Source organism: Martes martes (assembly GCF_963455335.1).
Source record: "Martes martes genome assembly, chromosome: 6".
Classification (NCBI taxonomy): domain Eukaryota; kingdom Metazoa; phylum Chordata; class Mammalia; order Carnivora; family Mustelidae; genus Martes; species Martes martes.
In genome coordinates, this window is record NC_137893.1 from 113,399,594 (window position 1) to 113,424,638 (window position 25,045).

General features: G+C 38.1%; 1 protein-coding gene across 1 annotated transcript in view; it reads left to right on the forward strand.

The window, feature by feature from the left end:
• The window catches only part of KCNQ5 (potassium voltage-gated channel subfamily Q member 5), a gene marked incomplete at its 5' end in the record, with an annotated part of 518,313 nt that overhangs the window by 394,348 nt on the left and 98,920 nt on the right, over nt 1-25,045 (forward strand). The window contains 2 exons of the mRNA XM_080805542.1: nt 22,628-22,803; nt 23,585-23,710. Of these exons, the coding sequence (XP_080661668.1) occupies nt 22,628-22,803; nt 23,585-23,710 (302 nt within the window). The remainder of the gene's footprint in view (nt 1-22,627; nt 22,804-23,584; nt 23,711-25,045) is intronic.

Genomic DNA, 25,045 nt, shown 5'->3' on the forward strand with positions numbered 1-25,045 from the left:
TAAAGCACTGCCTCTTGCAAGAGTCAAATTTAATTACACTATAATCCGTTTAATCTACACGCGGAAGAATAATGAAGGCACAGGGAAAATGAATTCATTAACAGGTTGGTGAGAGACCGTGTTATATAGATGAGCAACTTTCTTTTCAGGATCCCCATGCTCAGCATGTTCTGATTGTTGTCTGATGCCAGGGAAGATGACCTTCATTCTCCTGGCCACAGTTAACAAAGGACTTTTTGATTTTTCTTACTTTGAAACGTAAGTAAAGATTCCACTTGAAAATGTTGTGGAACCACCTTTTTTGTCAGAAATAAAACATAAGGTTTTTTGTTGTTTTTTTTTTAAATAGTAAGAGAGAAAATCGTGCATAATTCCCCTCCACAGTCCTTCTGGGGTAAAAGCAAGAACCCCATTGAGTTAAATGCACAACTTAGAACCTTCCTTGAAACAAAAGGAAGTGATGAGTGAGGCTTTGCTTCATTTTTTGCTTTTGATAATTTTCCACTAATTCACTGTGGCTGTGTCCATGCCAGTCCATCCGCTGTCTATTCCTGCACGCACATTAGAAAAGAGATGATAGTTTGAGAGCTGTATTTAGATAAGAAATCTTCCTTTGAAGCTAAAAATACCAGGAAATTAGGAGCTGGGGTACCTGGTGTTACATGAATAGGAATAAAATTTCATGGTTTAAGTTGTAAATCATGATTATGGACTATCTCACATAGTCCATAATAATCATACATAACTTAATAATCATAATCATACATAACTTAATAATCATACTAAGTTGGAAGAGATTATGATGCCTATTTTTTATGTCAAAAAACCGAAACTTGGAATAAGGGCCTTATCAAGGATCACACAGCATATAAGCAAGAGAATCAATAAAGAAAGAGGAAGGAAGGAGGGAGGGAGGGAAGGAACAGAAGGGGGAAGGGAGGGAGAGAGGGAAGGAGGAAGGGGAGATAGATGCACATCAAGTTCTGACTTCTGTGACACCACATTATCTCCCTGCACAACCCCCATGTGGCATAGGAACAAATAAATAAACCATATGGTGAGGTCTCATTCCTACCCCCAAATCTCCCCACACCCCACAACAGACATTAACTAATATGAAGTCTAAAAGAAAAGAGATGTTAGTATCATAAAAAGTGCAGTTCCTTCTCTCAATGGTCATCTTCCTAAGATCTGGCCTTTATTTCAACTTTTTATTTTGAAATAACTTTATACTTAGTTAGAAATTGCAAAAATAGCACAGAGTTCCCATGTACCCGTATACCTTTCACCCAGCTTCCCCCAATGATAACATCTTATGTAAGTATAGTGCAATTACCAAAACCAGGAGGTTTATATTGATATATATTATTAACTAAACTGCAGACCTTATTCTTATTCACAATTTTTGCATTCACTCAATTTTTATATACACTGAGATGAAATTTTATCACATGTATAAATTAATTTAACCACCTCCACAATCAAGATACAGACTTTCCCATCCTCCTGTAGAAATTTGGGGTGTTATCCCTTCAAAGTCATTCCCTCCCCCAATCCTAAACTCTGGGAACCTCTAATCTGTTCTCCATCACTATAACTGTGATTTTTAGAATGTTATGTAAATGGAATCATACGATCAACTATTCAGTCTTTTGAAATTGGCGTTTGTTTGTTTTTTGTTTTTTTTTTTTTTTTGCACTCAGCATATTGCTCTTGAGATCTATCCAGATCACTGTGTGTATCAATAGTTCATTTCTCTTTCTTGTTGAAATGGTATTCCATCATGTGGAAGTACCACAGTTCATCCATTTACCTGTTAAAGGTCATTTGGATTGTTTGTAGATTTGGGCTATTATAAATAAAGCTGCTATGAATGTTCATGTAGAAGTTTTTGTATGAACATAAGTTTTTATTTCTCTAGTGTAAGCACCCAGGAGTAGGATTACAGGGTTATGCGATAAGTGTATGTTTATCAGAATCTTCCAAACTGTTTTCCGGAGCATGACCATTCCTTTTAAAATATAGAAATGCCTAGATCATTTCATGACAGTAAATTACATCTAGGCTGACTTAAATGGCATTTCTTATTTTCATAGAAAATATATGCTTCTGCTCTCTCTGTTTTTCTATGAAAATTATTTTAATCAGAAGTTTCTGAAATTCATATTTAACCACTTGGTCAAGAAACAAATGAAAATTTAACCCATGAAGGAGGAGTTCTTCATGCTCTGGCAAATGAATGTAAATATGATGTTTATGTAGATGAAGTATTAAGGCAGCAATTAATATAAAAAGTCAATACTGCAAAAATTCCTGAAGCACCATTATTTAAAGCTAACTTTACTTTGTAGAGAGTCCTTATCCAAATAAACTTTACTGAGACCAACACTAGTTATGCTTGACAGCTAGAGGATATAATACAATATTTATTATATATAATATAATCACATTGCAACCTCAAAGGATGATTCCCACAGAATAAAATGGGGATGCCTGGGTGGCTCAGTTGGTTAAGTGTCTGCCTTTAGCCAGGTCATATCCAAGGGTCCTGGGACCAAGTCCCACAACAGCCTGCTTGCTGAGCAGGGAGCCTGCTTCTCCCTTTGCCTGCCGCTCCCCTGTTTGTGCTCTGGCATACTCACTCTCTCTCTCTGACAAATAAATAAAATCTTAAAAATAAATAAGTAAATAAATAAAAATTAGAACATTTTCTCACCTATCAGGTGAGCAAAAATCCAAAATCTGGCCACAGTCTTTTTCAGTTAGACTGTAAGTAAAGAGGCACTGATATTCCGTAGGAATGCAAAACGGTATCACTGTTATGAAAAAGTGTCAATATCTACTAAAGTTACATAGCATTTACTCTTTGACCCAGGAATTCTACTTCCTAATAGTTCCATCAATGTATAGTAAGTATTCGGTATAGCTGAATAAACTAAGAATGCAGTAAAGATCTTTCTGTAGAGCTACATAAGGACCCAAAATATATTAGGTGAAAGAAAAAAACATTGTCATATAGCATATAGAGTGTGTTACTCTTTGTGTAAAAATCTAAGAGTATATATTCATATTGCTTTTATTTCTATAAAGCAATATTGGAATAATGGGTAGGGACAAAGTGAATGGGAACAGGTGGGGGAAATAGATTTCTCATCATTTACTTCTTTTTTATTTTATAAGTTCTTTTTTATTTCCAGTTAGTTAACATACAGTGTAATATTATTTTCAGGTGTATAATATAGCCATTTCACACATCCACAAAACACCCAGTGCTCATCACAAGAGCATCCTTAATCCCCATCAGCTATGTCCTCCCTACTGCCACCAACCTCCCCTCTGGTAACCATCTGTTTGTTCTCTGTAGATAAGATGCTGTTTCTTGGCTTTCTTTTTTACTTCTTTATATCATTTTGATACTTAAACAATATAAATATATTAACTATTCAAAACTAAAAAAGAACTATTGCCTATCCTTGCATTAGCAGTATTTGGGTTGATTAGCTCATATAAGACACAGTTGTGCAAAATCTCACTCAAGGCATTTTTATCATTGCAAAGAAGGACAATGCCAGAGATAACCTACCATAGGATGTTCATATGAATGTCCACAATCCTAAGCTGAAATAACATTTAGCATTCTCTCTATTTCAATAGCATTTCTAACTCTCTTAACAAAGCCCTATTCTAAAAGGTGACCTACCATTTGCCTTAATTTGCTCTCTATATATATCTTTATTTTTGAACTTGGAATTTCAGTCATATCTTCTCAAAAATTGCCCAAGAAGATTAAGTGAGGTAATACGTGCGAAATGCTTCCTGTAGGGCCTGGCATGTAGTACATACTCAACTGTTAGTGATAGTAAACTGAATTACAATAGTAATGGTGTCCGTGTATTCTCATCAATCCCAGAATTGATAAATATAATCTGAAAAAATTTGGTAGGACCTCTTTGGATGTTTTGTTGATTGTTCTTTTCTCAAATTATCTTCCTCAATAATAAATTTTTAGAATTTGAGAGTCTACATATCTTAAACAAGAATAAATTTTATTTTAAAAGAGGAAGGGAAGAAACCACACCAGGAACCCTTTGAGTCTGGAGCTCTATAGGGGCGATCATCGCAAAAATGGTTGTGTTACGGTACCTAAAGGATGTTGGGGTAACAAGAGGGGTTTACAATTTGTAGCTTTGTTTTTGACTGGTTGTCAATTGTGGCTTAACCTGTTTCCCCCAGGAGGACTTTCCTCTCCCCTTAACTAGGTAAACTGACTCTGCACTACACTTCTTGTTTTCCTCCTGTCATAGCATCCATCACCGGAGATTGGGGCCACTCCATTCAGTGTCTTCTATGTCAACTGTCTTTTCTCCCTGTGTGGGCCAAAGGTATTTGCCTCGACCACCTCCACCCATGCCCTGTCCATACCCTTTACTGTTATATACCCAGGTCCTCGAATTTTCTTGCCACAATAAATGTGTATTGAGGGAATAAAAAATTCAAAACCTGGCCAGCTAGTAGACATGCGTATGCAAAACCTCAAACCCCAGTGCATCCTCTACACACACAATATGAGAACAATATGAGGAAATAAAGAAAAAATGGATGGCAGTTATCTAAGCAATGAATGCTAAAAAATAGCACCTTTGCCTCGGTTATCAGGAAGTTTCAGAATAATTTTTGCCTGCATTTTTTTTTTGTCTAATTGCTTCAGTTCCCTACTTTAATTTGGTCATGTGAATGTGCTGACATTTTTTAATAAAGTGCGTATTTTGCCTGCTTGTATTCGTAGACAAGGCTCTTCTATTCCCATGCTGCCTTTTTCTCAATATTTTTACTCCTGCCTTTTGCAAAACGTTTTAAATATTTGATTTTAGCCCCTACCACAGACTCCAAATCTGTGTCTGGAATTTGGAGATCAAAGAGCTGTAGCTAATCCCCAGGACATTTGCCATCATGTGACTTAAGAATCCATCTCTTATCAAGTTTCTGTGGTTTTCTGGAGTATTTACCGGTCGTAATGTTAAAATGTGCACATCTGAAACTATTTTTGACTTACATTTTCTTGATACTTCTCCACAGTTGGTTTGTGGGAAAATATCCTGCTCCTGAATGGTATCGAACTCGGTCAGACCCTCTCCAGCCTCTTTATAAAGGATTCCTAGGTTATAGCATCACATGTTTTCAATAAACCCTGTTTTATTTTTAAACAGAGCGTGTCTTATTCAAAAAGCTCATCACGGGAAGGAAGGAATTGATAATGAAAAGAGAGTGAGTCCAAAGTGGGATTTTTCCTCAGTGTTGGGATTTGTTATGAGGCAATATGTTTTGCGATCTGAGCTGCAGCTTCCGAGGTGGTCGCTGCGAATTCCAATTCTGTCTCTGGAAGTAACATTGTATTATCTTTTATGAGCCTCTCTGGAACGCTATTTCTTTCCTTTTAAGCATGGATAAGAACTGCAGTGTACTTTTTAAGGTTCATAACCAGTAACACATAAAAGCAAATGTGGAATTTTGAAGTTCTTAAAACTTCTTGTCTGGTGCCAACGAAGGCAAATTTGGCAAGGATTTTATAATTAAAAATGGAACTTCGACATGTAATTAAACAAGATCTATTCGGTTAATAACTCCCCTATAGATACAGATAGATGGATATCATAGATCTGTACATGGCACCAAGTAGGATTTTCAAAATTATAATGAGCGTCAGGTGTCTATTTGTGGCAGGTAGTTACTCAAATTCACTCCTTTAAAGCACTATGTTTTCATTCTTCACAGAAGGAAAAGTCCATTTTCACACCCCAGTGTTTATCCCTAAGGATTATCCAGAAGCCTAAACTTTATCCATTTCTTATTTCTAAAAATAACAGATTGTGCATTGAAAAAGATTAAGAGAGCCAGGTGTACCAGGTAATTCTCAATTTCCCCAGATAATTTTTAGAATGAATTGCCATCCATAGGTGTCCTTTGCTTAGTGACATTTTAGCTGAAATGGCATCTCCATCTGCAAAATCCAAATAGCACAGTCTATTCAAAGAACTTCCTGAAGATATTCTTTCAAAAACTTTTAGTAGTAGGTGATGATTAATCACACCTGCTTGTCATCTGGAAATAGGGTATCAAGTTTCTCAAGAAAAGATTACAAATCCCAATACTAACCATAACTGACTGCCAAGATTCAGAGTCCGTATCATTCAACTGCTTAGATAAGTGCAAAAAGGGAGCATTGAAAGCTAGGATTTTGTTTTTACTCAGTCAATTTAAACCTGCAGTGGCATTGTTTGACTGATGTGTAAACATTCAGGTTATGACACTGAACGAGCTACCTAAGCATTGGATTTCATCATAGGATGTTAGGGGGTTTCCAGCAGCAGTTTCAACTTTGATCATTCACTGGTGGGGATCCAAATCTTTTTTTAGACTTGTAGCCAAATACTGGTATGGGGCTCTGTTGAATTGAAACTGACTGCAGGTTTGGCATTTGGTATGCATGAGAGTAGGTACTAGGAGAACATTTTAAACATCTGAAGATATCAGCGTGGGAAACTGATGCTTCTAAAAGCCTTTCTTGTACTTTCTGTATCAAGGAACATAAGATAAAGCCATGGTGTCATTGCCCTAAAACATGTTCTGAATATCCAGAAATACACGTGACTCTTCATCTTTTGATTTATTAAGAGCTGATGGGATCACACCTAGGTAATTTACTCGAGATACTATGGTGTGCCTTAAATAGGCTGTGTTTGCCTCCTACTCATTACAATGGTTCTCAGAGGACAAATGCTTCTTTCCTGTTTTATAAATAACAGAAACACAGCTTCCTTACATCCTCCAATCTGTACCCCATATATGAAATTAAATATTTGTAGTCACACTCTGAAGCAGAAGTTTCAGTATATTACTAATATTGGAGATTAGTCCTACAGCATAAAACACATGCATGTGTGCACATGCACTCATGCATGCGTGCACACGCGCACATACACACACACACCCCTACTGCCTGGCTCTGCAGCCTTGACCTCTGTCTCTGAACTCTAGCCTCACCTGCTGTCTACCAAATGTCTAGAAGGCATCTCAAAATTAACAAGACCGAAACTGAACTGCCCATTTTACCCCTCAAATGGGCGTCATTTCTGCTTTCCTACCCCAACCACAGGATTTCCCCATCTCAGTAAATAGCACTTCATTAACTCAGTCACTAGGGCCAAAAACCCAAAAGTCACCCTCAGCCTCCCTTCTTTGTGTCACACCCCACCACCAACCCTTCAGCAAGTCTTGACATCCCTGTCTTCACAGCGTGTCCCAAATCCAACTCCTTCTCAGCAACTCCTCACTGCACCTTGCTGTTCTAAAACTACCCTCCCTTTTGTCCAGACCATCACGTGGCTTACTAACTGGACTCTCGCTTCCACTCTTGCCGTCCAGCCCCCTCTTGTTCCGTTTCCCAAAGGCAGCCGGAAAAACCTTGTAGAATACAAATGGGATCCTGCCCTCTTCTGCCCCAAACCCACTCCCAACTCTAAGGATGTCTAAAGCTCTTGCCAAAGCCACCACGATCTGGCCAGGGCCCTCTTCCTTCCTCACTCCACTCAGACTAAGTTGACCTTTCTCTTGCCCCCTGAATCCGGGAACCATGCTTCTGCCTCATGGTCTTTATAGTTTCTCCCTGGAGTGCTTCCTCCTGGATAAGGTCACGATCAGCCCTTCACTTCTTTAGATCAGGGCTCGAACGTCATCTCCTCAGAGAAGTCTTCCCTAACCATCCCACCGGAAATAGCACTCCCTCTCCTCTGTCTCCACCCCCTGTTCTGCTTTTTTTAATTTCTCGAGACACTTTGTTACTATCTGGCTTTGTATTCTGTACTTATTTACTTGCCTAATGCCAGTCTACCCCAACAGAACATAAGCTCCTTGAAGGCAGAAAAACCTTCCGTTTCATTCACTGCTCTATCTCTAGAGCACGGCTTATAGCGGTCATGCAATAAAAATTATTTGTTGAATCAACTAGTACATGGATGAAATAATTGCCTTAACAGTTACCATGAGAAAAATCATTTCCCAAACAGTCCCACTGCTGCATCACCATCCAACTGATTAATGTCCCAACAAAGAATGTACCACTTAGAATTATAGGACCTTGGAGTTACAAAGTTCCCTGGCTACTTTCCACTTCAGTGCATCTCCCTTTGAAGATATGGAAACCAGCCACAAGAGAGAAGTGGTGACAAAACTAGTTAATGGCAGAACTGATGGTTGAACTAGGTATAGGTCACTTTTCTTTATGCTTTCACACTTTGTTCCACACATCTCTGTTCCTTTTGACAGGAATGTTGGAATGTTGTGTACATAGGCAAATATAATGAAACCACATATTTTAATTCTTCCTTGTCTTGCTGCTCTATTGGCAATAAAGCATCTGGCATATGATACACGTAGGGCACTAAGACATTACGAATTCATGCAGAAATGGTCCCACATGGATAGGACAGGTTGACCATTCTGTTATATTCTGCTATCTGGTTGGGACAAGCTAAAACATACAAAGTCATTCATTTTAAGATTTGTGCTAAATTTATCTGAATGCCAACTGTTTGCAAGTCCTTATATTCCCCATTCTTTTTTTTTTTTTTAAGATTTTATTTATTTATTTGGAAGAGATACAGAGAGAGAGAGAGAGAGAGCAAGAGGGGGAACACAAGCATGGGGAGTGAGAGAGGGAGAAGCAGGCTTCCCGTGGAGCAGGGAGCCAGATGTGGGGCTCGATCCCAGAACCCTGGGATCACAACCTGAGTGGAAGGCAGACGCTTAACAATTGAGCCACCCAGGTGCCCCAATATTCTCTATTCTTAATAACACTACTTTGAGTTTCATATGTAGGCTTTGGTTGAGTGCCTACATCTCTCTTTACTGGTGTCTTACTAGAGAAAAGTTATCAAAAGAGAAGCATGGAACAAAATGTAAGCAGTTTGTAGTAAGACATACATGCATTTGATTCTTGGCTCCATTTACAAGCTAAATGATCTTGGATAAGATTCCTGAACTTTCTTAGGAACAATTTATGATCTGTGGAAGTATGTATGTGTATATAAAATGCTTTTCTTTCATTTTTTTTAAAAGATTTTATTTATTTATTTGAAAGACAGAGACCACAAGTAGGCAGAGAGAGAGAGAGGAGGAAGCAGGCTCCCCACTGAGCAGAGAGCCCATGGCGGGGCTCTGTCCCAGGACCCTGGGATCATGAACTGAGCCGAAGGCAGAGGCTTTACTGAGCCACCCAGGCACCCCTAAAATACTTTTCTTTTAGAGTAAGGATCTAACATTATGTCAGGCACATTAAGGCAGACTCAGAGTCTTATGTATATTATCTCATTTAATCCTCACAACAGCCACGTGAGGAAAATGGTTCTTAGTCCTTGTTTATAGGTGAAGACTCCAAGCTTCAGCAAGATTAATAGGCTCGAGGTTACACAGCTAGGAAAGGACAGAAGCAGGAATACCCAGGCTCTGTCACACAAAGTTGACACTTACAACCTCTGTGCTTCCTTGGAGAGCCATTATAGAGAAGGGCTGAAACAGATTCTGTGTACTAGGCACCACACATAGCCCCATGGCAGTAAATGTTGCCCTTTTCCTTCTCTTTCCTGCCACTGATAAGTTACCTGGTCAATGTGCTGAACTTCCTGGGCCATAGCTTCTTCTTTTAAACAAATAGTTCTCCTTTTCTCATTACAAAAACAATGCATGCTTATTATAGAGTATTTGGGAAAAAGAGATATGTATGAAGAAACTAAATTTTACACATAATACTACCGCCCAAAGATAATCCTTGTTAGCATGCAGGTATGGGTACTTACAGTATTTATTTTGATATATACTGTAAGAGCACAAAATCCTTTGAAGGCAAAATTGGGATCATCTATATATCCCGCTATGTAATCACTTATTTACATAATGATATATTGAAGAAGACATTTTCTCATCTAATAAATATTCTTCTAACACATGATGTTTTGTGATTACACAGTTATCCATGATACTACTATTACTATTAATAATAAATTAGATAAAATTTATTATGTTTTGGGGGTGCCTGGGTGGCTCAGTGGGTTGAGGCCTCTGCCTTCAGCTCAGGTCATGATCTCAGTCAGGGTCCTGGGATCGAGTCCTGCATCAGGTTCTCTGCTCAGCGGAGAGCCTGCTTCCTCCTCTCTCTATCTCTGCCTGCCTCTCTGCCTACTTGTGATCTCTGTCTGTCAAATAAACAAATAAAAAATCTTTAAAAAAAATTTATTATGTGTTAGCTCTGTAGTAAGATCTTTCAAATGCACCAACTTATTTTGTTCTCACAACAACTCTGCGAAATAGGTAATTTTATGATTCTTATTTTGCAGATAAAGAAATGGAGGCAGAGGGTTGAGTAACTTCACCTGGGTAACCCAGATCAGAAGCAGAGAGCCAGGACTGGGGCTCAGCCACATGAGCTGCATAGGGCTTGCTCTGAATAAATAGACCATATCATTTTTGATAAATCCACTTTTATTAGAAATTTGGATTATATCTAACTTTTACATAATTAATGGTAGTGCAATAAGCATTCTTGTGCAAACCTGTGTTGGTAACCACACTTTTTTTCATTAGATTACATTCCTAGAAGCAAAATTACTGAAAAATAACAGGTTATGAGTAGTTAATACTTTGGGCAAATAATGCCAAAATTCTCCCCCCCAAAAGTTATACCATTTTTTTCTAAGACAAAATGTCTATGAAAATGTTTTTCTGGGGCACCTGGGTGGCTCAGTGGGTTGGGCCTCTGCCTTCGGCTCGGGTCATGATCCCAGGGTCCTGGGATCGAGCCCCACATCAGGCTCTCTGCTCAGCGGGGAGCCTGCTTCCTCCTCTCTCTGCCTGTCTCTCTGCCTACTTGTGATCTGTCTGTCAAATAAATAAATAAAATCTTTAAAAAAAAAAAAAGAAAATGTTTTTCCTCTTTCTCATTGCCAGTATTGACTATTCATTTTATAAACTTTGTCAGTTTAATAGATTAAACTGGGGCCTGCTACCATTTTAAATTTCAAAGCAAGAACTTAGAAAGAACTTCTTTCCATATATGTATTGGCCATTTTTACTTCTTCTTAAGGTAAATTTGTATTTGTGCCTTCTGTCCAGTTTTCTAACAGGATATTTTCTTATTCATTTATTTTTATATTTTAAAGAATATCTTTTTCAGGTTTGTTTTTTTGGATTTCAATCTATGTGGGGCTTTTTTTAACATATGGAATTTTTAACTTTCATATATTCGTACCTCAGCTTCTCCACTGCAAAATGTGGGCTATTTAGCTGTATTATTCCTAAGGCTCTTGAAATAATAAAATCTTATTCTATTTCCTTGCTTACTATAAGCACATAACCCATCAAACAATCATCCTTCAAATAAGTGTTGAACACTTACGCTATGGTAGGTGCCGAGCTAGGTGCTGAGGTTACAAGGACAAATAAGTGTTTTTGCATGCTTTCAGTTTCTTTGAGTTCCTGGAAAAGACTAGCATGTAAACAGGCCACTGTTATGAAGGGTAGAAAGGGCTCAGGGTAGTACGAGTCAGAGCTCTGGGCACTAATAGTGTGAAAGCAGCCTTCAGGGTGGGGGTGCGGGCTCTCCAGGCAGAGCAGGAGCATTTTCTAAAGCTCTTTGAATGCCAGGGATCAGCATTCAGTCTTTGCTCTAGGTATTGAAAAAAATTGTTGTGATCAGAGAAGGGATATAGTCACTTTTTTTTTTTAAATTTTATTCATTTATTTGACAGACAGAGATCACAAGTAGACAGAGAGGCAGGCAGAGAGAGAGAGAGAAGGAAGCAGGCTCCCCACTGAGCAGACAGCCCGATGTGGGCTCGATCCCAGGACCTTGAGATCATGACCTGAGCCTAAGGCAGAGGCTTTAACCCACTGAGCCACCCAGGCGCCCCAGTCACTTCAACACTTTAATCTTGCATTAGAATATGAAATAGTTTAGGGGCGCCTGGGTGGCCCAGTCAGTTGGGTCTCCATCTCTTGATTTTGGCTTGGGTCTTCATCTTGGGGTCATGGGGTCGTGCCCCACGTGAGGCTGCACACTCAGTGGGGATTCTGCTTGAGATTCGCTCTCTTCCTCTCCCTCTGCCTCTCCGACTCGTGCTCTCTTTCTCCCCCTCTCTTTCTAAAATAAATAAATAAATCTTTTAAAAAAGGAAAAAAAAAAAAAAAAACTTCAAAATAGTTTTGAGAAAGGGAAGACAGAGTTTACTCCTGGCCTTGTTCAGTCCTAAAGACTAGGCCTCTGACCTGGCCCAGCTCAGAGATGGCAAAGATGGCCAGGAGAGAGGCAGCATAGGCCTGAACTAGGGAGGAGACAAGATAAAGGGGAAAAGGAAGGTAGAGGTGAGCCATATTCTGGAGGCAGAATCGACAGAGCTAAACACCTCAGTGGATATGACATGAGGGAGGCAATAAAGAAGATGTGAATGTGTAAGCTTACTATGCAGTCTGTATCAGAACTCGGAGTTCTTTTCAACTGATAATTTAAACTTACCTGGGAAAATAAGTAGGTTTAGAATAATTGATAAGTGTTCTTAAAAAAGGAATCACATTGAAGGGATTTTACACTAATGTCTAGTGTCACCCTGATATAGGAATAGACAATAAAAGAGGGTAGAACCCAGAAACAGACCTTTCCATGAGCATATGGAAACATTCAGAAATGGATAGATTTTTATTTAGGTAATACTGGAAAAATTGACTATCATATTCAATAAAAAGTAAGATGAGTTCTCTACTTGACCACAGAGACAGACAAATTCCATAAACGTTAAAGATTATATAAGTTAGAGTAATGCTGGTTATTATACAGATCCTCATATTTCATTAACTTCTCAACATAAAAAAGTTTACTTCTCACTTGTTCAGTGAAGTTCAACTTACTTTTTCATTGAACTAGTTCCTTACTAGGTACTTCTTGTTGGGGGTGGGGTGTGTGGTAAAGGCTCTGCTCAGGGCATTCAGGAGCCCAGGGGGACAAAGGCCCTGCCGTCTTTAGCATGTGGTTGCTAAGGACATGCTTCATAGCAACACCCAGGGGGCAGAAAGGAAAAGAGAGAGGGCATAAATAAGGCTCTGTGAGTCCCCTCAGCCTGAAAGTAGCACATGTTATTTCCACTCACCTTCCATTAGCTAGACTTAGTCCCATCACCCCACCCAGGGGCAAGCAGACCTGGAAAATGGTGTCCCTGGATGGGGTGCTTCTTCCCAGGGATAGTTCTACACCTCCGAAAAGAAGCACGCATCTATGGTGGACAGCTAGGTAGCTTTGTCATGAAGACTATCCTGAATAGTAAAAGTGAATATGTTAACTAAATGAGCATCTAAATACACCAAAATAAAATGTAAGAAAATACTTTCACACTCTTGGGCAATGTCTTTCTAGATGACTTGACTTCTTCGACTTCTAAATAACATGAAATACAGAATGAGTAAAGAAAAATAAGTGATGTCTTTGCCTATCATGTTGGCAAAGATTACAAATTTATACTAGTCCATGTAATACCTGAGAATGCTTAGAACAATATCTGTCACACAGTAAACCATTACTCTGTTAGTCGTTACTATTGCTGTTGTTATTTTTATTAACATTACTTTGTATTAACAAGAGACAGAGAAACACTTTCTTTTTTTTTAAGATTTTTTTAAAATTTTATTTATTTATTTGACAAAGAGACACAGCGAGAGAGGCAACACAAGCAGGGAGAGTGGGAGAGAGAGAAGCAGGCTTCCCGCTGAGCAGGGAGTCTGATGCAGGGCTCGATCCCAGGATCCTAGGACCATGACCTGAGCTGAAGGCAGACGCTTAACGCCTGAGCCACCCAGCTGCCCCTGAAAAATAATTACTTTCCTACATTGTTAATAACAATTGGTACCAACCTTTGGAGGGCACTTGGGTATCAAAATTCAAAACGTGCCAACATTCAACCCAGCAATCCAATTCTCTAGGAATTTATCCTTGACCTACAAAAATATGTGTACTTAACTGTTCATTTCAGCATCGTTTTACAAGCAAAGATTCAAGTAACCTGAAATTCATTAATAATTGACTAATTAAATAAATTTCCTTCCTGCCTTATACGACATATGTCTAGTGTTTTGATATTTTATAGCAGCTACTATTTTATAATTTTAAAACATAATTTTATTTAAATCATCCAAAGTTTAACTTATAGCGCGGCCACTAAATTTTAGAACAAAAAAGGTGGTGGAAGAATATTTTATTTGTCGCACTTCTGTTTTTCTCAGAGATAACAAGATGAAATGAGTTTAAAGTGCAAAAGGGAAATTTATGTTAGCTGCCAGGGGAAACTTCCTGAGACTCTAACGTAATTTACAAAAATTTAAAAGCCTAAAGTCTCCAGACAGTTTTCAGGAATCAAGATGTACCCCCTTTGTTATTTACCTCCATAGAATCCATCTATCCTTACAATCACTAGTTTAAAAGTGTTCAACCATGATTTGGTTAATCCATATGATTTAGCTCTTCCCATTATGATTTGAAATTAAGCCAGGTATGGTAAAATACAATTTCTAATAGATGTATTATGTCATGTAATTGTAGCAACAAAATACATCCCATCAAGTTCAGGTGTACAGTTTACCTTGCTTTTTTCTTTTAAGTTTTCTTTCAATTCCAGTTAATTTGTACAGTGTTACATTAGTTTCAAGTGTATAATATAGTGATTCAACAATTCCATACATCGCGCAGTGCTCGTCACAACTGCACTTCTTAATCTCATCTATTTCCCCCTTGCCCCCACCCACCTCACTCTGGTAACCATCAGTTTGTTCTCTATAGTTAAGAATCTGTGTCCTGGTTTGTCTCTCTCTCTCTCTTTTTTGCCCTTTGCTCATTTGTTTTGCTTCTTATATTTCACATAGGAGTGAAATCAAATGGTATTTGTCTTTCTCTGACTGATTTCACTTAGCATCATACTCTCTGGCTCCATCTAGCTGATGGAGCTAGATCACGTGATTGATCTTGCTTTAACCCAATCTTTGGGTCCATGTTAGGGTAGCCTTAGATATGAATCCACCTTATAATAAGGGATTTTCAGTATTTCAGTGACTAATCCCTTTTACACAAAGTCCAGGGTGATCAATTTATACCAATTTTGCTGACTAAATAATACTGTGGAGTCTAACAATATCCTCTTCTACAGTCCCTATGTGTCTTAAATTATCATTATACAATATTTACTTCACTCAAATCTTTGCAGTCTCCTCAAATCTCAAGAATTCATCCATAAATCATTCTAAGTGATTCAGTAAGTATGTGAACCTACTTCCTAGAACCATAAGCCTATATTTCATATTTCTAAGGGGCTGCTAGTAATCAATAACTATCTTCACTACTTCCCAACTTGTTCACATTTGTTTCCTTTGGGAGAAGTAGATTTTAAGAGCTCAGGATTACGTGCCTTTTTCCATGCAATTTGGAGCTCCCCTTTGTTTATTAACAGTTCTATTTCTTCCTCTAGCCCCATTTTCTCTCGATGTATCCATAAAAGTATCATCTGTTTTTAGTATCATTTTCTTTCTTCATTCTGCTGTCTCCTGAATGCTTCATGCAGTAGCAATTTATTCCTGCTTTATTATCCATTTGCTTTCACAGCCCACCCTCTTCTCCCTATCCCACTCCACCCACCATCACCCTGGATTTTCTTTATCCAAGGAATGGTATACCATTACTTTTAAGGGCACAACTTTGGAGTCAAGAAATGACCAGCTCAGCCACTTGGGATATTGGGCCTTGGCTAGTTGATCACCGCACGTCTTAGCTCTTTGTTTGCAAGAAGCAGATGGTCCTAATATTTTCTAGCTCATAGGAGTACTAAGTAAAGTCATGTACATTGGGGTTTCCCAGCGTGGCATTATAGACATTTGGACTAGGTAATTCTTTTCTCTGGAAACTATTCTGGGCATTGTAGGATGTTTTGCAGCAACCTTTACCGCTAGATGGCAGTAGCAATCCCCTTTCCAATTAAGACAACCAAATATGTCTCCAGACATGGCTAGATGTCCCTTGGGAGGCAAAATCATCCCCACTGACAACACTGATATATGTAAGGTATTTAGCACCATGCCTGGTACATGGTAGAGATTTAATATGTATTTGTGACAGACTGACGATCTAGTGGATTAATGCATGTTCATTTCTAATGCAAACATCTAATATAATATTTGACATTCAGTTAACTGCTAAATGGATGAATGGATAAACAAATGAATATGAAGCCAATAATCTTTGAGGGCTGTCTATAGTTTCTACCTTATACTAAAATGTGGTACATGCACTTAAGACAAGGCTTCTCTCTTTCAAAAAACATTTTAGATGACTAATTGCGCAGCTGAGTTACTCTGCCCAGTTTTTCTCCAGCCTTATTGAGATACAGTTGACATATAACAATTTAAGGTGTACAACCTATTGATTTGATACACTTGTATATTGCAACTGATTGTTAGCTAACACCTCCATCACATCACACAATTACCATTTCTTTTTTGTGGTGAAAACATTTAAGATATTGTCTCTTGTCAACTTTCCAGTATATAATACAGTATCGTTAATTATAATCACCATCCTGTATATTAGATCCCCTGAACTGATTCATCCTATTACTGGAAGCTTATAATCTTTGACTAGCATCCCCAATTTCTCCCACCCCACAGCTCCCGCTAATCATAGGATTCAACTATTTTAGATTTCACACAGAAGTAATGTAGTCTCTGTTTTTATGAGTTCAACTTTTTTAAAGATTTTTTTTTTTATTTGACAGAGATCACAAGTAGGCAGAGAGGCAGGCAGAGAGAGGAGAGGGAAGCAGGCTCCCTGCTGAGCAGAGAGCCCGATGTGGGGCTTGATCCCAGGATCCTGGGATCATGACCTGAGCTGAAGGCAGAGGCTTTAACCCACTGAGCCACCCAGGCGCCCCTGAGTTCAACTTTTTTAGATTCCACATATAAGTGATGTACAGTATTTGTCTTTCTCTGTCTGGCTCATTTCAGTTAACATGATACCCTCAAGGTTCATCCATGTTGTTGAAAACATTACAATTCTCTTCTTTCTCGTGGCTGAAAAATATTCCACTATTTTTAATATTTTGAAGAACCTCCATACTGTTTTTCATAATGAACATACCAATGTACATTCCCACAACAGGGCCCAAGGATTCCCTTTCCTTTACCTCCTCACCAGCATTTTATAATATTTTATAATAGTTATTCTCACATGGGGTGAAGTAGTATCTCACTATGGTTTTGATTTGCATTATCTCATGATTAGTGATGTTGAGCTCCTTTTCATGTATCTGTTGACCATTTGTGGGTCTTGTTTGGAATAAGATCTATTCATTTCCTCTGCCCATTTTTTAAATTGGGTTATTTGTTATTTTACTATTGAGTTGTATGAGTTACTTGTATATTTTGAATATTAGCTCCTTATCAGATTAGCGATTTGCAAGTATTTTCTCCTATGGTACATTGCTTTTCCATTTTGTTGCTGCTTTCCTTTTCTATACAGAAGCTTTTTGGTTTGAGGTGGTCCCACTTGTTCATTTTTGCTTTTGTTGACTTTGTTTTTGGTTTCAAATGCAAAAAATCACTGTCAAGATCAATGTCAAGGAACTTACTCTCTCTGTTTCCTTCTAGGACTTTCATGGAGTATTACACTTACATCTTTAAAACATCTTTAGTTGATTTTTGTGTATGGTATAAGACAGTGGTCCAGTTTCATTCTTTTGTATGTGGCTATCTAGTTTTCCCAACACCATTTATTGATGAGGTTATCTTTTCCCCATTGTATATTTCTTGCTATTTGTCATTAATTGATCATGTATGCATGGGTTTATCTGTGGGCTCTCTATTCTGTTCCATTGATCTATGTGTCTATTTTATGATAGTACCATGCAGGTTTGATTATTATAGCTTTGTAATATAGTTTGAAATCGAGGAGCCTGATGCTTCCAGCTTGTTCTTTTTTTCTCAAGATTGCTTTGGCTATTTGGTGTCTTTTGTGGTTCTATATGAATTTTGGAATGGTTTGTTCTATTTCTGTGGAGAATGCCATTGGAATTTTGATAGAGTTTGCACTGAACCTGTACATTGCTTTGAGTAGTGTGGACATTTTAACAATATTCTTCCAATCCATGAGCATGGAATATCTTTTTACTTATTAGTGTCTCTTTCAGTTTCTTTCATCAGTGTCTTATAGTTATCACCAAACAGATCTTTCACCTCCTTGGTTAAACTTATTCCTCAGCATTTTATTCTTTTTGATGCTATAGTAAAGAGGATTTTTTATTTGTCTTTTTCAGAGATCATTGTTAGTGTATAGAAACACAACTTATTTTTGTATATTGATTTTGTGTGCTGCAACTTTACTTAGTTCATTTATTAGTTCCAATAATGTTTTGATGGAATCTTTAGAATTTTCTGTATATAATATGTCATCTGCAAATAGTGATGGTTTTACTTCTTCCTTTCCAATGGATGCCTTTTTTTTCTTTTTCTTGCTTAATTGCTCTGGCTAGGACTTTAGATACTATTCTGAATAAAAGTGTCAAGAGTGGGCATCCTTATCTTACTCCTTATTTTAGAAAGAAAACTTTTATTTTTTATCATTGACTGATGTTAGCTATGGGGTTGTCATATGTGGTAAAATAGGTGATGGGGATGAAGGAGGGCCCTTGTGATGATCACAGGGTGATACATGGAAGTGTTGAATCACTATATTATACCCCTGAAACTAATATTACACTGTATTTTAACTAACTGGAATTTAAATAAAAACTTCTTTTAAGTATGCAAATATAATCCTTTGAGAGAAAGACTAAGATGGGCGTTTCTGCCCTTTCCTTCTGCACTGAGTCCCCAAGTGGTAGCCACGGCGGTGCTCACACCCATTAAGAACTGCTTCTTTGGGGACGCCTGGGTGGCTCAGTTGGTTAAGCAGCTGCCTTCAGCTCGGGTCATGATCCCAGCGTCCTGGGATCGAGTCCCACATCGGGCTCCTTGCTCCGCAGGGAGCCTGCTTCTCCCTCTGCCACTCTGTCTGCCTGTGCTCACTCTCTCTCTCTCTCTGACAAATAAATAAATAAAATCTTAAAAAAAAAAAAAAAACTGCTTCTTTGTTTGCTGTATAGTCTGGTGGATCTTTTGGATGCAATCCCCATTGGCTTTCAGAACAAGCTGTTTGGAAGTCCTGTCCCTCAAATGGGAGTCTTAAAGTTAGGAGGCTAAATATGGGGTCCAAACCCTTAGCCTCTCAGGGAGAAGCTGGGATGTGGGAGTTACCTCCCATTTGTATGACACTATGCTAAAGGTGAGGTTTAAGGCAAGATTATGTCTCAGCCTTTCCTACCCATTTAAATGTGGGTATTTTCTTATCTGCCAGATGCTTAGGAGTCCCTCGGATGGTTCCTGGATTTCCTTCACAGGGAATTACTCCACGTGCAAGAGTTTATTTGGCGCATCGTTGGGAGGAAGGAAGCGCAGGAGCCTCCTATGTCACCATCTTTGAAGACTGTCCCTAACTAATTTTATAAAAAGGAAGTCTTAGTGAGATTTATGCACTTTAATGGATGATAGCTATGAATTATTATGTTTCAGTAGAATTCAAGATGGAATATTGAAGTGATCCTTTGATTAAGAGTTTTTCAGATTCTTTTTTTTTTTTTAAGATTTTATTTATTTATTTGACAAGAAGATAGAGAGCACAAGTAGGCAGAGTGGCAGGCAGAGGGAGAAGGAGAAGCAGGCTCTCTGCTGAGCAGGGAGCCTGATGCAGGCAGGGCTTGATCCCAGGACCCTGGGATCATGACGTGAGCCGAAGGCAGCTGCTCAACCAACTGAGCCACCCAGGCACCCCAAGAGTATTTCAGATTCTTATTCTAGTTATTAAGACACTGTATGGTCAGAGAACAAAGCTCATACTACCTTGAGTGTTTAATCCAAATCCATTCTATAAATATTTATTGAGTGCTTACCACGTTTCAGGCACTGTTCTAGGTACTTGCGATACAACTATCCAACCTTATAGAGCCTCTATTCTATAATGGACCACAAAAATAATAAATACATATATAAAAACAGAAGAGTAGTCATAACCTCTAAAATATTAGCCTGCGATATATTCTAGCTGGTACTGACAGCGAAATTCAGTGGAGGACTGTAATCTAACCAGAAACATTTTTGTGACTGCATTCATCATTTGCCATTTGGTCGCTCATCTGTGATTTCATTTTATCAAACTCCCAACTTTCTCGTCTGATCTGAATTACAATGAGGGTGTTAAATCACATCTGTCGTTACCTTTGCATATTTTGTGACTTCAAACACTTAGATTATGATTCACAGTGTGCGTAATTTTTTAAATTGTCTCGAACAGGCAGTGTTGCTTTTACTTTGTCTTGGTTTTCTCTAATGAACGAACTTCATAGCTTCATACATTTTGTGCTGTAGTCTAACAGCACGATGGCTGATTCTTTTACATTAATACAGTATGTGCTTTTTGCGCCTCCCTTTTCTCATCTGTAAAATGGGATCTGTAGAAGACCTAAGTAACACAGTTGTTATAAGGATGAAATAATTAACATTCATAAAAAAGACAGAACTAAAGAAAGTGCCAGGCATGCCAATAAGTTTTAAGTGTTGTATTTTCTGCATCCCTATCAGTCATTTGCTTGCTTTTCCTATCTCAAATATTTTAACATAGTTAATGGAGTATTGCTCCTTTTTCTTTCCTTTGTACACTTGTAATGAAGCAGGATTACAATGAGAAATAAAAGCAAATATATACCTAGCAGGACCATATAAGAAATGTCTCTTTGTCTGTAAACTACTTGAGTCGGGAGTAAATCCCTCCAAATGATGCAAACCAAGAGACATTTTCACACTTAATTCTTCTCTAAAGTTTTTTTTTTTTTTTCTGATTTCAAAAGACATTTTCATTGTTATAAAATGCCATAGTACAGAAATTAGAAACTTAGTAAAACTCCATTTACCCACATACTCACCCCACTCTCTCTACCTCTGGAGAGAATTAGTGGTAATAATCTGTATATATTCTCACATGATTTTCCTGATCATTATTTTTTATTAAAATAAGATCAAAAAACAATGTAAAATAAGATCATATTGCACATAGAGCTTTGCAACTGTCTTTTTATTCACTTAAAATATGTCTTTGGTGTCTGGGTCAACACATTTAATTCCTTCTCATTTCCAACAGCTGCAGAGAGCTGTTACTCAAGGATGTGCTTGCGGCTCTCTGTGTACCTACCCCCAAAGTGGTTAAAGCCCTTCAGCTGACCCTTGTACCGCCAAACGTTCCAGGTCCTGACCCAAAAGGGGCACCAGAAGAGCCATTCAATTATCTGCTCCGTCCATGCCCGGAGACCAGACTTCTCTCAGTCCAGGGAGAAGGGCCGAGCTGGATGACAAATACCCATTCATACAGCAGTTAATCCTGAGGATCACAGAAAAATTATAAATCCAGTGCCCTTGAAGTGGAACTCCTCTCTGGAGTGTGGATGCCCAGTCATGCGCAGCCCACTTGCAGCAGGAGAGAAATTTTATTTGAGGATGTTAAGGTCAAGTTAACTTCTTTTAAAATTGCCATAGGAGGCCATTCATCCCTACTTCACTTCTCCCACTTCAAAGTCTTCTTCCCATCACTCAGATATTTGCCCTTGGAGCAATTAAGTCCCCTTTTATCTTTTCTATGCTTTCATTGGCCGCTCTGGTTCTCTTTCTTAGCTTACAAAAGAGCAGATAGTTTTCAATATGTCAAATAAGTCAATATATATGTCAATTTGTCATATTTCAATATGGCAAATAAGTCAGATGTCAATATGTCAGACATCAAATATCCATTCCCGTGCAATGCAAAGTGAGTATAATTAATACTCTATTGTAACAAATGTACTATTATTTAATTTGTGTACCAAACTTACACATTATTGACCGGCCAGGTATAAAGAGTACTCTGTGCAGAGAGCTTAGAGTATCCAACTCAGCTGAGGCCTTTGTTAGACAGTATGTGAAGTCGCAGACCCCACAACACAAGGAAATTTTTTGCAGAAAGGAGCTCCAGGCTTCTTTGGCAAGAAAGCAAGAAATATGATTATACCAAACACCACTTTTGTAGCCACCCGGGCTGGGATGCCTCTGTGGCATCCAGCAGTGGATGGCTCTGAGGACGGCAATGCTCATGAAACCAGAGCCCAAACAGCCCTGGTGCTCCCTGGAACACCAAACTTTCCAAAGGCCACTGTCCATCCAGTTCTTCCAAGCTTCTGTAGCAAATGGTTCACATTTGCATAGATAAAGCATCGACTAGCCAAAGGGTCAGAACCAAGGCAATACGTAGATCCCCTTCTCTGCTTCATCACTCTTCAGGTGGCTCAGAGCCCCAGTACCTCTGCTCCAGCCTGGGGCTCAAGATCTGTTTATTTGTACCACAAAGTGGTGTAAGCGTACCTTTCTGAAACACAATTTTGAGCAATAAAACTTCCATGTCCGACTACTTATGGCTATTTCAACCTGTTTCTTTCAGATACCATTGTTCTTATCGCTTCAATAGCAGTTGTTTCTGCAAAAACTCAGGGTAATATTTTTGCCACGTCCGCACTCAGAAGTCTCCGTTTCCTACAGATCCTCCGCATGGTGCGCATGGACCGAAGGGGAGGCACTTGGAAATTACTAGGTTCAGTGGTTTATGCTCACAGCAAGGTAAGATTTGCTTTCTAAATTATAGAACAAGACTTTGGAAACTTTTTCGTTGATTGCTGTGGAATATGCAATGAACCCATCAAGCAAACTTAGTCATTTCAGAAGCTGGTTAAAGCACAATGTATAATGGATTATTTAAAAGTCATCATATGGGTCCCAGAGGGAGGGGAATTGGGAGAAGGGGCAAAATCGGTGAAAGGGAGAGGGAGAGACAGGGTTGCAGTTATGGAATGACTAAGTCACAGGAATCAAAGGCTGGGTACACAGGGATACTCAGTGATACTATAACAGTGTTGTGTGGTGACAGAAGGTACCTACACTTGTGGTGAGCACAGCTTAACCTACAGAGATGTGGAATCACCTGAAACTGATGTAACATTGTGTGTCTATGTTACTCAAATAAAAAATAATGTTTTTCAAGTCCTCAATCCTCAAATAAATTATAGTAAATTATAGTAAATAAATTTACTATAAATAAATTATAGTAAACCCATGTCTTTAGAACTCTGTGCAACCAAAAAAAAGAATACTGTGCAACCATAAAAAAAGCTGAGGAAGTTGTTCTGTTCCCTGGGACATCCTCTGAATAAAAAAGTTATACACACACACACACACACACATATGTGTATATATATGTATGGGCATTTTATATATATACATATATATGTATATATATAAAATAAATACCCAAAAAGTAATAAAATGAATACATAGATCTTTTTTTCCTTTTTCAAAAATTTTTTTTTAACCTCTAACAGTTTTTCATTCCTTTTATATCTAGGAATTAATCACAGCTTGGTACATAGGATTTTTGGTTCTTATTTTTTCATCTTTCCTTGTCTATCTTGTGGAAAAGGATGCCAATAAAGAGTTTTCTACATATGCAGATGCTCTCTGGTGGGGCACAGTAAGTATAAAAATCTGTTTTTATTTTTTGGATGTTGTGAAATGTCTCCTTTGAATACAGTGTAATGATTTCTTTGAATCATTTATGAAAGGTCTCATAAAAAACATTAACTTCCAAAAGAGAGTTATGTGAAAATACACAGCACTAACTAAAATTGTCTAAAGAGTTTTCCCATCTCTATGGCTCAACAAAATTAGGTTCTCTTATAAATCATCAGAAGTATTTCTTGAGTGCTAGATTGTTGCCAAAATAAGGGTACATTATTTTTTTAAACTGTGATTAAAATCTTGATAGGGTTGTTTGTTTGTCTTTGTGGAGCACAGATTCTAAATGACCAATTTTGCATCCGTTTACCACTCATCAAAAAAGTTTTTTCTGAGGTTTAAAAAAAAGGAATAGTAGCTGAATGGAAGTTGAAGTAAAATTACGGCACAAGAAGTGAAAAAGAGAAAACTGGTAACCATCTTTGAGGTCAGAGATCATAGACACTTAGTTTCAAAATCTTCCACTCAAAAGCCTGCTTTTCATTTAAATTGTTATTAAGGGATCGTTTCCCAAACAGATAAAAAAATGCATGACCTCATACAGACCCGTGCTAAAGATTTTAACTCCTTTTTAAAAATTTGTCATTATTAATGAGGAAGCTAGTACAACGTTACATCCGGTTCAAAGGACTGTCCAAAAAACAGAAACTTATAAAGATCAAGAATATTGAAATGAATTCAAATAGAGGTAAAGCTGGCTGTGAGAGGGAAGTCAATTAAACCTCCCTAGACAGAATTTATTTACATGTCTATAGACAAGAATTATTTTGCAATGCTCCCAGTTATCTACAACTTACAGAGCTGCAAAATAGCTCAAAAGCCATGAAAAATGCAGAGCCCCATAAAGTCAAAAGTTGATAACCTGGAAGGGTGTGCTCCAAGCAAGGCATAGTTTTCCATTAAAGCAAAAATCTTGTCTGCATTGTAAAGAATTTGTAAAACAGTCTTTTAAACATGGGCCCTAATAAGGTAAGAGAATGCTTTCTGTAATATATGAACTCTATTTCTTTCTATTTTATTCCTTAAGACATTCCAAAAGGGTGTTTTGTAAAAACATACAGCATTTATAATTGTCTAAACAGCTTCCCATCTCTTCGGCCCAACAAAATTAAGTTCTCTAATAGATCATCAGTAATCTTTCTTGAGTGCTAGATTGTCACCGAAATTAAAATACATCCTTTACCTAAACTGTGGGCAAAATATTTATAAGTTGGGGGGCACCTAGGTGGCTGAGTAGGTTAAGTGTCCGACTCTTTATTTCAGCTCTGATCTGGTCTCAGGGTTATGAGTT